Consider the following 13,496-nt stretch of genomic DNA (forward strand, 5'->3'; position numbering starts at 1 on the left):
TTTTCACTTTGATGTGCCTTTCAGGGGGAGATTAAGCAAAACAACCGGTAGGTCCCATGAGAGTTCAGGCCTCAGGGTCTGTCTCTTTTCAGTGGATGAAAACTTACCCCATCTCCCAAATAGGACAGGAGGTCTCCGCTACCCAATCTAGCAGAAGGTGTAGGCGTCCCTTCCTACCTCTCCATGCTGCATCGTCACTTGCAGAGGCAGCTGATTCTAGTACTGCCGGATAATGGGACTCCAAAATGATTCTCTTCAACACCAGGGAGATCTGAAGGCTTTTACCGTGTGGGGATGTATTGCGTCTTTGTTTGCCATAATTTGTATTTCAGTAGCACCTAAGAGTACCGGCCATGGACCATTCCCCCATTGTGCTAGGTGCAAACACAGAATAGAGACAGTCCCTGCTTCAGAGAGCTTACACTCTAAGTATAAGACAGCTGGAGGCAGACGTACAAGGGAAAACTGAGACCATATTGACCTCTGTCACTTCCTTCCCCCCAGTGACCCCCTCCACTCCTACACAGCTAGATGATCAACTTCTGGGTGCCGTGTGGGATGGCAGTTACTCCCGTCTGCCTGTTCTCTCATAGGCTCTCCCTTCTGCTGAATTCCTTGATTGGGGCCCCCGGGGTGCAGTGTCCTGTCTGTAACTGTGCACTGTCTTGGATTTTCAATGCCTGCGGTGGTTCATCCATCTTGGTAAATACTGTGGGCCTTTTGTCCCCTTCCTGGCACCTGGTGTAGTCACTTCTGCGTAGTCATCGCACCAGTCGGTTGCATTCCCCTTGGGGGTTGGTGCCTTGCACCCTTTTCACACGGATTTGAACAACTCCTGGGATGCAAGCAGTGGAGAATAACAACAGTACCTCCCTCTTCAGCAGTAGATCTCACAGCACTGTACAAAGGAGGTCAATACCATCCCTGTTGGACAGTTGGGGAAACTGAGGTACAGAGCAGTGAAGTGTCTTACCCAAGGTCACGCAGCAGGCCAGAAGCAGGGCAAGGAACAGAACCCAGCACTTCTGAGGCCAGTCCAGTGCTCTGCCTACTAGGCCACATTTCCTTCAGGCCCTTTGTTTTTCCAGCAGCTCTGTCATACCAACTAATCCCTTTGATTCCTATTTTATAAACTTCCTTCTGTCACTGCTGGCCTTTGCGTGGGTCACTCACGTGGCCCCGTGCATCTTGATACTCGCCTCAGCAAAAGCTAATTTGTCTTTCCAAAGACACACAGGTTCAGTCTGGCAGATTCTGCCTATGCTGACTACCTGAAATAGCTCCAGTGATTTCACTGCTACACAGGGTTGCTTGTGTTTGTGGCATCAGCAGGTTACAAGACAGAAACTAAAGCACAGAGCTGGCGAAATAAGTTGCCCAAGCCACAAAGTGACTGGAACCCAGGCATCCTAATCTAAGAACCAGATCGTACCAGTCCACTGAAATGGGAGACTTTCCTCAGCCTCTGCTGCAGTGCTGGGCTGGACTCTTCCTGGGTGTGATCATCTTCCAGTCCTCAGACCAGTAGCAGAGCCTGCACCACAGCTGCTTTTCCGGACTGATCCGGATTCCTCCGGCAGTTAGCACGGGATGGAGGGCCATTCTGAGGAGTCTAACCCTGGGAGTGCAGGCCCCACCACCCTTGTGTTCATCGCTCCTATTTAGTGAAATCCTGAAATGACCCCGTCACCCTTCTGGTCCTGCTCAAGGCAGCCATCCATCACTCCAGGAGGAGGAAGTGAGGAGGGGGCATTCTCGGGGGCCTTTTCCCTGACCCTTATTCATGTGCCCATCCAGCCCCAGGAGGCATCCACTGACTTCTTGGAGCAGTGGGCATCCTCTTCTGGATCCCTCACTTTGACCCTGTCTCTGCACTCTTGTCACTTTTTGGCCCCTGAAATTGCTTTTACATGCTGGATTCTCGGGCCCTCCCTTAATCTGAGGGGGAGGGCCTTTTGGGGGACATCTCCACAGACCCCAGTCAATAGACTTAGGGCGTGTCTACACTTGACATGCTACAGCTGCACCTCTGTAGACGCGATCTGCGCCGATGGGAGGGGGTCTCCCATTGCTGTAGTTAATCCACCTCCCTGAGAGGCAGCAACTAGGTCAACAGAAGAGCCCAGCATGGTCTGCAGCGGGAGTTAGGTCGGCATAGCTCCGTCTCTAAGGGGGTTGGATTTTTCACACCCCTGAGGGATGCAGCTATGCCATTGTCCATTTCCAGTGTAGATCAGCCCTGAGTCTGTCACCTGGGCTGGGAGACTCACTGCCAGGGGTGGCCACTGGCTGCGTAGACACACCCTTGTGGTGGCAGTGGGTTCTGCCTACCATCCCAGGATTGAGATAGGCTAAGGGCAAGGAATAAGGTAGGCCTCTCTCTAAACAGTCTTCCTCCTCCTGGGCCATGTTCTTGGTGTCTCTTCCTTCCTCTGTCACTCGACGCCTTTTTTCCTTTATCCCACACTCCTTTGCACAATTCTGGGTCTCCCCCCCTCATCCCCTGCCTTGCCAGAATCCAGGCCTTGGGGCTGCCGTAAGGACAGTGAGGAAAAGCAGGGCTCCTGGCCCAAGTCCGGTGAGTAGGCTCTTGCAGCATCATATGGGCTCAGTGTAGGGTGACTAGACAGCAAATGTGAAAAACTGGGACGGGTGGGGGGTAATAGGAATCTATACAAGAAAAAGACCCAAAAATCAGGACTGTCCCTATAAAATTGGGACATCTGGTCACCCTAGCTCAGTGCATACAGCTCTGCCTGGAGCAGGGTCTCTCTCCAGCCTCCAGGTGCATCCATGTGAGGGTAAAAGGCAGCTTAAGGACTGCTGCAGGTGTGGGAGTAGGGGAATATGGGACCTGGCCTGTTACTGGGGCCGCTGTCAGTTCCACTGTCTCTCTCATTTGTTCAGAGGTGGCTGTGTGTGTAAAACTGATCAGGACTAGCCCTGAAAACAGGGACAGCTGCTCCCCCTAGTGCTGGGCAATCTGTGTAACCAGCCACAGTCCTGTCAAAAATCCCTCCAAACCTCCTTTGATTCCCCTCCCTTCTGCGCCCTCCCCCCCGCACCCAGAACATTACACGGCTAGAATGGGGCTTTGCCTGAGGGTCTGCCTCGATGCTGCAGCATCTGTGTGGGTGTAGCGGTGTCTACATTGAGGGGAGGGGAGCAGAGCTCTGTCAGACCAGGGTAGTTTTTTCACACCCCTGATCAATGTAGCTATGTTGAGGCTGGTCTACACTACAAACCTATGTCAGTATAACGACGTCGCTTGGGGTGTGAAAAATCCACACCTCCGAGCGACATAGTTATACCGGCTGAACCTCCTATGTGTTTTATACCGATCGAACCCCTGAACAGAGCTATCTCCTCTTAGGGAGGTGGAGACATGCTGATGGAGGGCGGGGCTCTCCCTTCAGTGTAGCTAGGGCTCTCCTTTCAGTGTAGCTAGTGTCTTCACTAAGTGGTTGCACCCATAGACAAGCCCTCAGCCTTGGGGCTGAGTAGGAAACACACAACTAATCTGGCTTGGTTAAGGCCCAGTCCTCTACCCTAGAGGGCTATCTCCAGAGTCAGTCCAGGCCTCCTGTGACATGGAAAACCCTCTCCAAAGTCAACGGTCTGTCACTGGCCATTTTCCTATGGTTTCCTGCTCCTTGCTCACTAATAACCAGACACCACACCTGAGTCTCCAACCAGGCAGGATTGAAGCAGAACTTTTGAGGCAAAGCAAATGTGCTTCCCTCTCCCTGGCCCTGCTGCTGCTCTACTCACCGAACAGAAAGTAAAGGGCTGCAGCCACTGCAAACAGGATGAGTATGATGCAGCCAGGCCCCACATCCTTAGGCTGGCAGCTTTGGGGGCAGGGACTTTGCTGGAAAAAAAGTCTCCTGAGGCATAAGAGGCAGAGTGCAGGGAGCGGCAGTTGGAATGACCCAGAGTCTTCAGGGGGTTGTTGGACAGGGCTGGAGACAGGCAGAGCGAGCATTAGCACTACTGTGTGAAGGGAGCTGGTGCCCAGACCCGCAGGACAACCTCTCCCCAATACAGCCTCGAGTGGCATCTAGGAGCCAGATAGGGTGACCAGAAAAATTGGGACAGGGGTTGGGGGGTAATAGGAACCTATATAAGAAAAAGACCCAAAAATCAGGACTGCCCCTATAAAATCAGGACACCTGGTCACACTAAGCCCAGAGCAACCCTCCCCATCTCATTGGAGGCCCAAATGGCTTCCCCATATCTATGAACTGGTCTTGGCCATCCCCACCCCAAGTTTGGTCTTCTTGGATCCCAAAGGCCAGAGCTGGTTTTCTGGGGTACCCTGACGCAACAGCTGAATTCCATGCAGGGATCTGTCAGTGTCTGCAGTGAACGTGGCTCTACTGTGTGACTAGTTATACTGGTATAATGACACTGGTAGATTTCCCCTCCTAGACAAGCCCTAAGGCAGAGTATTTAAAGGGTCTGATTCACTGCTGGGGAAAGGCTTGATGGGTGGCTAGGGCAGAGCTACCCCCAGGAGAAGTGACACCACGCTTTGCTGCAGTCCTCTTTCTAGGCAAGGGGGGGCTCATTTCCCAGGGCTTGCATCCTTCCCTTTGGAGCCTGCTAATCCTGCCCATTTTCCCCCCTCCCTCTGAGTTTTGGGATCCTTTAGTGTCCATACCAATTATTTAAGGTATAACTAACTATACAGTATAATTATGTCACTAAATTTCCCTGCATAGACAAGCGCTTAGGTTGAAATCCTCCACTTCTTGCAGTTACCGTGAGAAGTAACAGTGAGGATGTGTGTAGTGTTGCTGTAATTAAATTCATCACTGTCATATTCTCTGTAGCCAATATAGTGGGTAGTCTTATCCCTGGAGCTGGGGTCCCTAAGAGAGAAAACAGACGGAACTGGGCTGGGTGGATCCTGAAGTTTTCTAGAATTATTCTATTTTTGACTTGGTCACAAACATTTTTCTGAAGTTTTCCACATGCTCCCCAGCTTTCCACCAGTTGCACATGAATATTTCCTGTGTTGTCAGTGACTAGATCTAGGGCAAACATTTCAAAAGCACCCAAGGAACTTAGCCTAACATCTCACTGATTGTCTCCTAAAAGTGCTTTTCACCTTTGCAAGTGGGACTTGGGCTACTGGCTGGCTACTAAGCTACTTTGAAAACGTTACCCCTATACAACAAATCACTCAGGCTTTACTTAAGGACCTCCCTAATGGAAATGTAATCTGCTGCCTCCTGACGGTTTTATGCAACCACCTAACCTTGCTTACTGTCCCTGTTCGTTTTATCTGGCCCTTTAATGTTAGCCTAAGAGCTGCAGCCATGCTTGCTAAAAGGAACATTACTGTTTGGTTCACAGCCAACCAGCCTTCTTCCTTACCTGACTATTAAACATGCTGCTGCATCCAGACAGCCTGTGGCAGCGAAGTCTGCTGGCTCGCTGAAAGTGACTGAAAAAGGCTGAGACCTCCAGCCCTCTTCCCTGTTCTTCCTGAGACAGCTACCCGTTGAACTCAGGAAACTTTTCCAGGTGCATCGCTACAGCTAGCTTGATCAAACCTGTCACACCTTCATCAGGAACTTACAGGGACTCACTTTTATGCATCCTGTCTGTTTGGAGGAATCCCCCCAAATTGAACCACAGGCAGCTGAGAAGCAGAATGTTTGATCGTCCTATCCTACATGGAGAACGTCTGGGACCTGATCATGCTGGAACTTAGGTGACAAATACCAAAGCAACCCGCCAAGCCTCCCCTTTGAGGGAAGAGATCTGAATGGAGCCAGAGGAGGGATCCTCCTGGCGTATTGATTAAAGCCCAGCTAGACTGAGTGGAGCTGGACGCAGCCTTTCCCTGTGGGATACAAACTAAACGCTGGTTTTGTAAAATCTCCTGATGGGAGGTGGGAAGAAATTTTCTAGCTCAGGATTATTGGAAATAATTTTAAACAGCATGTGTTTTTCTGGTCTGTTTTCCTTTTGCACTTCCTTGCTTGGGCAATGGAGACAGTCTAAAGTTGTTTTTTATTTATAGTTAGCTCCACTCTTTGGTCCTACAAACACTGCAGAGGAAGGTTTGTTTGGTGGAAGGGAAAAGGTGGGCTCTTTCTCTTGGCATTAAAAGGAAAACCACTGCTGGACGCACAGCGTTGGCTTCATGTTTGATAAAATCCTGGTTTTACAAAAAGGAAAGTTGGGGCCCACTTTGAGCAGCACATGCCCCCTTTAAGGTCCCCATTTCAAAGGATTTAGGGGTTTACATTGATTGCTGTCACATGATGAATGAGGCATAGGTCTGTTACAGTCACACCCCCAGCCATTTTTCACACCACAGTCCCCAGGGGCTTGGAAAGAGACAAGCCTGCAGCGCAGCCTACATGCCCCATCATGCCCTGGGAGGAAGGGCCGCGTAGAGCCTACATCCCCCATGATGCCCTGAGGGAAGGGCCAGGTAGAGCCTACAACTCCCATAATGCCCTGGGGAAGGGCACTAGAGCCTACATCCCCCATGATGCAATTGTGCCAGGACAACTCCCGTGACGCTGAGAGGCCTAAATGCAGGTTGCTGATTGGCCCGGTGCTCCCGGAAGTGTCTGAGCCTGGTGGGCGGGCTGCGGGGAGTCAGCGGCCGTAGTCGCCAGAGGACCATGGTGAGGTGGGGGCATGGGTGGGTCCTGGCAGCCTCTTGGTGTGACGTGGACGCGAAGGGGTTAAATCCCCCGGGCAGCGGGGGGAGGGGCGCGAAGGGGTTAACTCCCCCTGGGCAGCGGGGGGGGAGGGGCACGAAGGGGTTAATTCCCGCTTGGCAGCGAGGGGGAGGGGCGCGAAGGGGTTAAATCCCCCTGGGCAGCAGGGGGGAGGGGCGCGAAGGGGTTAATTCCCGCTTGGCAGCGAGGGGAAGGGGCGCGAAGGGGTTAATTACCGCTGGGCAGCGGGGGGGAGGGGCGCGAAGGGGTTAATTCCCGCTTGGCAGCGAGGGGGAGGGGCGCGAAGGGGTTAATTCCCCCTGGGCAGCGGGGGGGAGGGGCGCGAAGGGGTTAATTCCCCCTGGGCAGCGGGGGGGAGGGGCGCGAAGGGGTTAATTCCCCCCGGGCAGCGGGGAGAGGAGAGTTAATTTCCTCTTGGGGCTTTCCTCGTTGCTAGGCGGTGCTGTGCTGCTGGAGCTGCAGCGTTCATGGGATGATATAAACCGCAGGACCCGGGCACTGGAGGTCCAGAGGCTCCCACAGGCAGGGTTAACCCAAGTGTCCAGGCCAGGTTCCAACCCTATTCATGACGTTCTGTTTCCCCACCATGGATCCAATCCTCACCCCCATCGCCCAGTTGCTTTTGGTTGAGGGGTTCCCCCTTCACGTGTCTTTCAAAGCATAATTTAGTAATGCAGAATGGGATCAATGTTCCACCCCAGAGGTGGCTGCTTTTCAGCGATGAAGATCACCTTAGGATTCTCATATGTGAGCATGTTGGTGCTTGAATCATAGGATTATATTGGCCTCACAATGAAGCTGTGTTAATGTTGTGTTGAGGTGAGGAATTTGAGCATTCATGAAATGCAAGGTGTGAAGATTATCAAAATAAATTGAACTCAGGAGTTGATTGGGCAGCCAGGTTGTAATTATGTGAATTAGAATTTGGCCAGGATAGGGAAGTTAACATCCCTGCTCTTTCAGAAAGTGATTAATAATCTCAGGTGCTCAGGGTCTTGGTTTTCGATATCATTTAAAAGGGAGGAAAAAAAGAGACACCCTAGTATCACATTGCCTCTTAACATCCTTTGGGATCAAAGTCAGTGCTGACTGCAGTGAATCACCACCACCACTTCTGACAGCTTCCTGGGCTTTCCTAGATCAGGGGTCCCCAATGGGAGACAAGCAGCATCATCCAGAGGCGCCCGCCAGACGAAAAAGGTTGGGAACCACTGTCCTAGATGATCTCCCATCTACTCACTGATCTGCTCAGCTTGAGATTTCTAGGATCGTAGCACAGGAGACGTTGCAAGCTCTGAGTAGGAGTAACTGAGTGAACCACAAGATAAGCATCTCACAAAAACCTGATAAGAAATCTGTTACTATTTCAGAGCAAGAGAGGATGGGTTTTATCACTGAGGCATTTATGGCAATATTTTTGCCAAGTATTTTTCCTTTTGTTCCAAAACGACAGTGGTGTATCTTCATGGCCAGGAGTTAAATAAACACTACAACCTAGAAAGGATACATATAACTGCATTATTATTTATTTGTACTCCCATAGAAGGTAGGAGCACCAGTTATTGTAGCCCCTAGGAATATTTTGCTAGCTGTTATATCTTACTAATCCAGCCAGCCATATCAAATAATGTTTCTCTTTCTGAATTAATCCATTTCATTCTTATATTTCATCAGTATTAATTCCTATGAAAGTAGGATGTGTTGAGGCATATAATGTGTGTTTCCTAATAATGATACATAGAGTAAGTTTTGCTGAAATGCAAGAAGCCTACCAGCCTGTATCCAATAAGATCTCTAAATAGCTAAAAGTATAATCAGTTAAGAGTAAGTCAGCATAAAAGCTGGCAACCTTTGCCACAGATAGGAATGATCCCTGAACTTTGGGGAACCAAAGGGAGGAACTGCACACAACACTGAACAGATTTATCCAGTGTCTGCAACTGGTTGGTAACCGCAGGGTATACCACAAACCTGGAAGTTGCCAAGAGAGCCTAGATTGGCAGGTTTTGGAGTGAGCTAATATGTAGAGAGTAAATGTCATAATCCACTAACCTATAGAATAAGAGTACCCATACGTTTCTTAGGGTATGGAAATAAGATTTGGGTACAGTAGGTTGGGCCTGAATTGCATAGCTCAGGATCCTATAAAATACCCTGTAAGGATATCATATGGGGTTTTTAGCTCTCTCCTTTCTTTGTCCTCCTATATGCGATAGACTATCCTTTTATCTACCTATCAGTCTATCTTCTATCATGCTTTCAGCTTAGCTTGTGTAGTGTAGTAGAACTACTCAACATCCCCAACTACTGGGGAAGCCAGCACCATCGTGTTATCGGGCATGCCAGGAGTGACGCTGGTCCTTCACCTCCTATTATCAAGTCCTCAAGGAAGGGTGTGAGTATGTTAAGTTAAGGTACTTACACTAGGAATAGCCACAAGGACTCCTCGTTGTACCTTAGAGACTAATGCATTTATTTGGGCACAAGCTTTTGTGGGATATAACCCACTTCATCAGATGCATGGAGTGGAAAATACAGTTGGCAGATATATATACACAGCACATGAAAAGATGAAAGTTGCCATGCCAAGTGGGGGGTCAGTTCTAACAAGACAATTCAATTAAAGTGGAAGTGGGCTATTATAATACATTACAATTCACTTTAATTGAATTGTCTTACCGTGTGTGTGTGGGGGGGGTCAGTTCTAATGAGGCAACTCCCATCTTTTCATGTACTGTGTATATATATCTGCCTACTGTATTTTCCACTCCGTGCATCTGAAGAAGTGGGTTTTAGCCCACGAAAACTTATGCCCAAATAAATTAGTTAGTCTCTAAGGTGCCACAAGGATTCCTCGTTGTTTTTGCTGATACAAACTAACATGGCTACCTCTCTGAAACTTATAATAGGAAGTTTTGGAATTTTTACTGTTTTGCAGTCATAAATTTCATAGCATTTATTATTCTTTTGTTAATCTCAATAAAGTTTTTATCAGTTTGATGTTGTCCTCAGTGTAAATGTCTTTGCAAAGCATTCCAAGAGTCCTCTCCTGATATAGAACTCTCTGAGTTCTCGGACCCTCTAATCTGAACTGGACAAGAACCTTTAAATCTTCTGGTCGGATGCGATCAGTGGCAAGCCGTAACAACTAACCCATCAAATTCAGGTCAACATTAGGGACCAGGTCCCCTATACTAGATGCTGTAATATTCCCTTGTACTTTAAATGTCATTGTGCCATTTATACTGATTATAATTCAGCTGAGGATCTGAATTGTTTTGACTTTTTACTTTCTTATATTTCAGGCTACAGCAATGGACCAGCTTGTGGGATTTGGCTTGGTAGCCTTTAGCCTCCTCCTTTTTGTTTACTACACCATCTGGATTATTATACTGGTATGGATCCCGCCCATACTCTGGTTATTACAGTCTCAATGGCTTCGCTGTAGTGTGTGTTTGTTTAGGCTTTCTTTAGAGGTGTTACTCTGTTTGTCTAGATATGTGCAAGCTGAAAAGCGATTACTAAAAACTCCTCCTTGCCTAGTCTGCCATTTAAAACCTTGATCATTTGAACCTTCATCCAAAGGTCAACCACATGGGATAACTCTAGGGTTATCCATAGCAGTGCACCCTGTTGAGTAGGTGCATTGGTGTGGATAAAGCAAGAACTGCTGCATTCCACACATTTGAACCTTCACCCAAAACTCAACCCCAAAATAGTTCTGGGGTTTTCAAAAAAGGGTTATTCTCCCATTATTTTTCACTTCCGTGCCCCATCTGTTTTCCGGTTCGCATGGGAAGTGGCAGAACTGAAATACGAGAGTCCATTCATGTGGGATCTCCAGACCAGTAGAAAGCAGAAAGTATAGGAAATCATACAAGGAAGCATCTTTTTTGAGCTGTCCAGGCCAGTTTTTCAGACTTGAGAGATTTGTTAAAGCTTTGGATTGGCATCTAAATCCCTGGCAGCTTCCAGTCCAAGCTCTGAACGTTTTTGAGTTCCCCCTCTGAATTCAAAAGCTTATTGCTCTGCTGTTACAAACCCTGTATTGTTTGAACGCTCTCTGAACATTAGAGCACTGTATTAGGGCTGTAAATATCAGTTAAAACAGTTAACTGGTTAAACGATTAAAATTATATTGTTTAACTGGTTAACCATTAGCCGAAGTATCTCCGGTGGGCCTGGCCCAGCCGGGGCTGGCAGCTGGCTGGCCTGGCACAGGGCTGCTGAGGTTAATGGTTAATGTTGATTAACTGGTAAGCCTAATGCTTACCGGTTAACCTTATACATGCCTGTGCTGTAAAAGGGTTATCTGGTAGTAGTGGGTATAGGTGCAAAGTGTTCTGCAGCGTTTAACTACACCTGCAACACCTTTGTGAAGTGGCTTAAATAGTACAGTGACTTTCCAAGCGAGGGAAGCTGAAACCTTCCTGGGGATAAGAGATTTGTTCAGTCCCAGGCAATGAGGGAATCTGAATTAGAACCCCTGAGATTTTTTGCTCCTATGCTCAAGCCACCGGACAGCAACACTTCTGACATCCCTGGTGTCACGTGCTTACTACACTACCATGGATATATTGCACTTGTTCAGCTACCCTTTGCTTATTACATTCTCTGTCTGCAGCTGTACGTAAAGTCCCTAGTGCACGCTGGTCTAGGGTATTGAACAGGCATGTTCTCTCGTTACTTGGGGTTAGTTTTCAAGTCTAAGGTTACTTGTAGCTCTTGAGGTTAACTGTCCTGGCATTGCAGTAATAAATCCCCGAGTGCTGGAGAGTTGTCTTTGTATTGCCCGACTTAGTGGTGCCTTTCCCTTTTGTTTTCTGCAGCCCTTCATTGACAGCGATCACGGGATTCATAAGTTCTTCTTGCCCAGGGAGTATTCAGTTACCATTCCTGTGATCGCAGGGCTCCTTCTGGTGCTGTTTGTAGGTGAGTCCCATTTCTGTCTTATTCTGGTCTCTTTAAAAGTTGGTCGCTAACTTTTCATCTGATCACTGACAGCAGTGAACTGCCAGTATCTAAGGCTCAAGTGGTGTGAGCTTCCTCACAGCAGTGCCCTGTCTGTGACTGTGATTCCACCAGTCCTTCTGTGATGAGGTTCCATTTCTCAGCAATGTGTTTAAAAACCACAGCGGTTGCGGGGGTTATGTTTTACTCAGTCTCTCTCGCTCTCTTTCCTGCGTTAGGGGTTTTTATAGTGATTGTGATGTGGAAGAACAGAAAACCTGCAAAGAAATCAGACTGAAGACAGCAGGATGGGAGAGGCAGGGAGAAGGTGCCTGGCCTGGAACGTCTCAACAGGGACAAGACTTTACCTGCAGAAACAGGAGGACACTCCGCTCTAAGATTCTGTCACATGCCTCAATGGATGTTGGACTTGGCTGCACCCTCTTCCTGTGTTCCCTACCCTGAGACTTGTATGCAGCTATAGTTTACAATTTACTGCCCAAAGGGAAGTGAAACTGTCTGACCCACAGGATTCCTCTAGCAAGGGACCAGAACACCAGCCCTGCTGAACCTGTACCTAGGTTAAGGATAATCCTGGCAGACTGGTGGCTTTGGACTCTACAGTCCTTGCACTGTGTATCCTGTACTAAGGTGATGCTGTTCTGGCACCAGGCAGTGCTAGTGAGCAAAGGGCTCAGACTTGATTGATTTTCCTCTCCGCTGCAGACATCTCCTTTACTTGGTTTGTTTCTTTCATTTTTTAACTGGTTACTTTAGGATTTTTTTATAGTGGATCCAATATGTGAAAAAACAAAATCATGGATAAAAAAGTGCTCCTCTCTAAGGCTCGGGGGGCAGGTTGGGGAGAGATCCCCCTCCTCACTTACCTACTGGAGGAGTGGTGAACCATCAGCATCTTGTACGAATAGTGTTACTGCCAACGGATCACATTCCACCCTAGTCCACCTGCTCTTATACACACACAGGCTGTCTGTTCTGGCATAGTCAGGGGAAAGGTGGCCTCTCCACCGTGCATTGCATGTTACAGGATGCCACGAGCTTTATAGCCTCCTTCACGGCCCACTGTGCAGAGGAGGTAATGAAGAGGTGAGGTCCTCTGCTGTTGTGCAGAAGATGCACCATTGTTCTCCATGCTGTTGTGCTATCCACAGTGTGCGTACATTGAATGGGGCTGGAGAAGAAAGTCCTGCTCTGCTGAACAGCAACTGAGGAAGAAGGGGAGAGCAGCTCCGATACTGTCCTGATAAATGTGGTATTAATACTGGTCTAGTGAAGCCACTGGCTTTGCTTTATACTTACGAACAACTTGCCATGTTCCTGGTTAGCATAGGAGGGAAGATCATGCAAGCTGCCTGGAGCCGTGCTCTTTCTGCACCAGGCAGGGCTGAAGCAGCAAGGTGTTTTCACGCCTTAGCAGGCTGACTGCTTCAAACCCTGGAGGTAGAGTCCTGGCAGCTGTGTTTGAATGTGAGGAACTGGAGTCTCAATAAATATTATGCAGTATCTCTGTCTATGTTCTTCCACTGCCCCAGGGGGTGGGGTGGGGTGTAAAGTGACATTGATCTGGTGGCAAGATTTGCTTCCCACAATGAATCAGAAAACAGAGCCTGCATGTAACCTTAGGAGCACTGTGAAAGCCCTGCTGGGATGTGACCAGTTCTCGCTCCTCACTGCTGTTGCTATTGAGTCCTGTATTATACCATGATCTGCTGCATGCTGGAGAGCTGGGTATGTGACATGGAGCAGGGTGATCAGGCATGATGCCAAGGGGCAGCATGGTGGGAGTGGGGATGAGGGTGCAGACTTGTAGTTTCTCTA

General features: G+C 48.6%; 1 protein-coding gene across 2 annotated transcripts; it reads left to right on the plus strand.

The window, feature by feature from the left end:
• The first annotated feature begins 6,586 nt into the window (after positions 1–6,586).
• On the plus strand, positions 6,587–13,181 carry DPM2 (dolichyl-phosphate mannosyltransferase subunit 2, regulatory). Of its 2 annotated transcripts, XM_030535743.1 has the most exons (5): positions 6,590–6,650; positions 8,971–9,102; positions 10,013–10,102; positions 11,537–11,639; positions 11,897–13,181. In XM_030535743.1, the coding sequence occupies exons 1-5, from the start codon at positions 6,648–6,650 to the stop codon at positions 11,953–11,955; spliced, it is 387 nt and encodes a 128-aa protein (XP_030391603.1). In that variant the 5' UTR covers positions 6,590–6,647; the 3' UTR covers positions 11,956–13,181. The 2 variants fall into 2 exon arrangements, with proteins under 2 accessions (XP_030391604.1, XP_030391603.1); XM_030535744.1 differs by lacking the exon at positions 8,971–9,102 and having other exon boundaries at positions 6,587–6,650.
• The last annotated feature ends 315 nt before the right edge of the window (positions 13,182–13,496 follow it).

The sequence above is a fragment of the Gopherus evgoodei genome, chromosome 16 (genome assembly GCF_007399415.2).
Source record: "Gopherus evgoodei ecotype Sinaloan lineage chromosome 16, rGopEvg1_v1.p, whole genome shotgun sequence".
Taxonomy (NCBI): domain Eukaryota; kingdom Metazoa; phylum Chordata; order Testudines; family Testudinidae; genus Gopherus; species Gopherus evgoodei.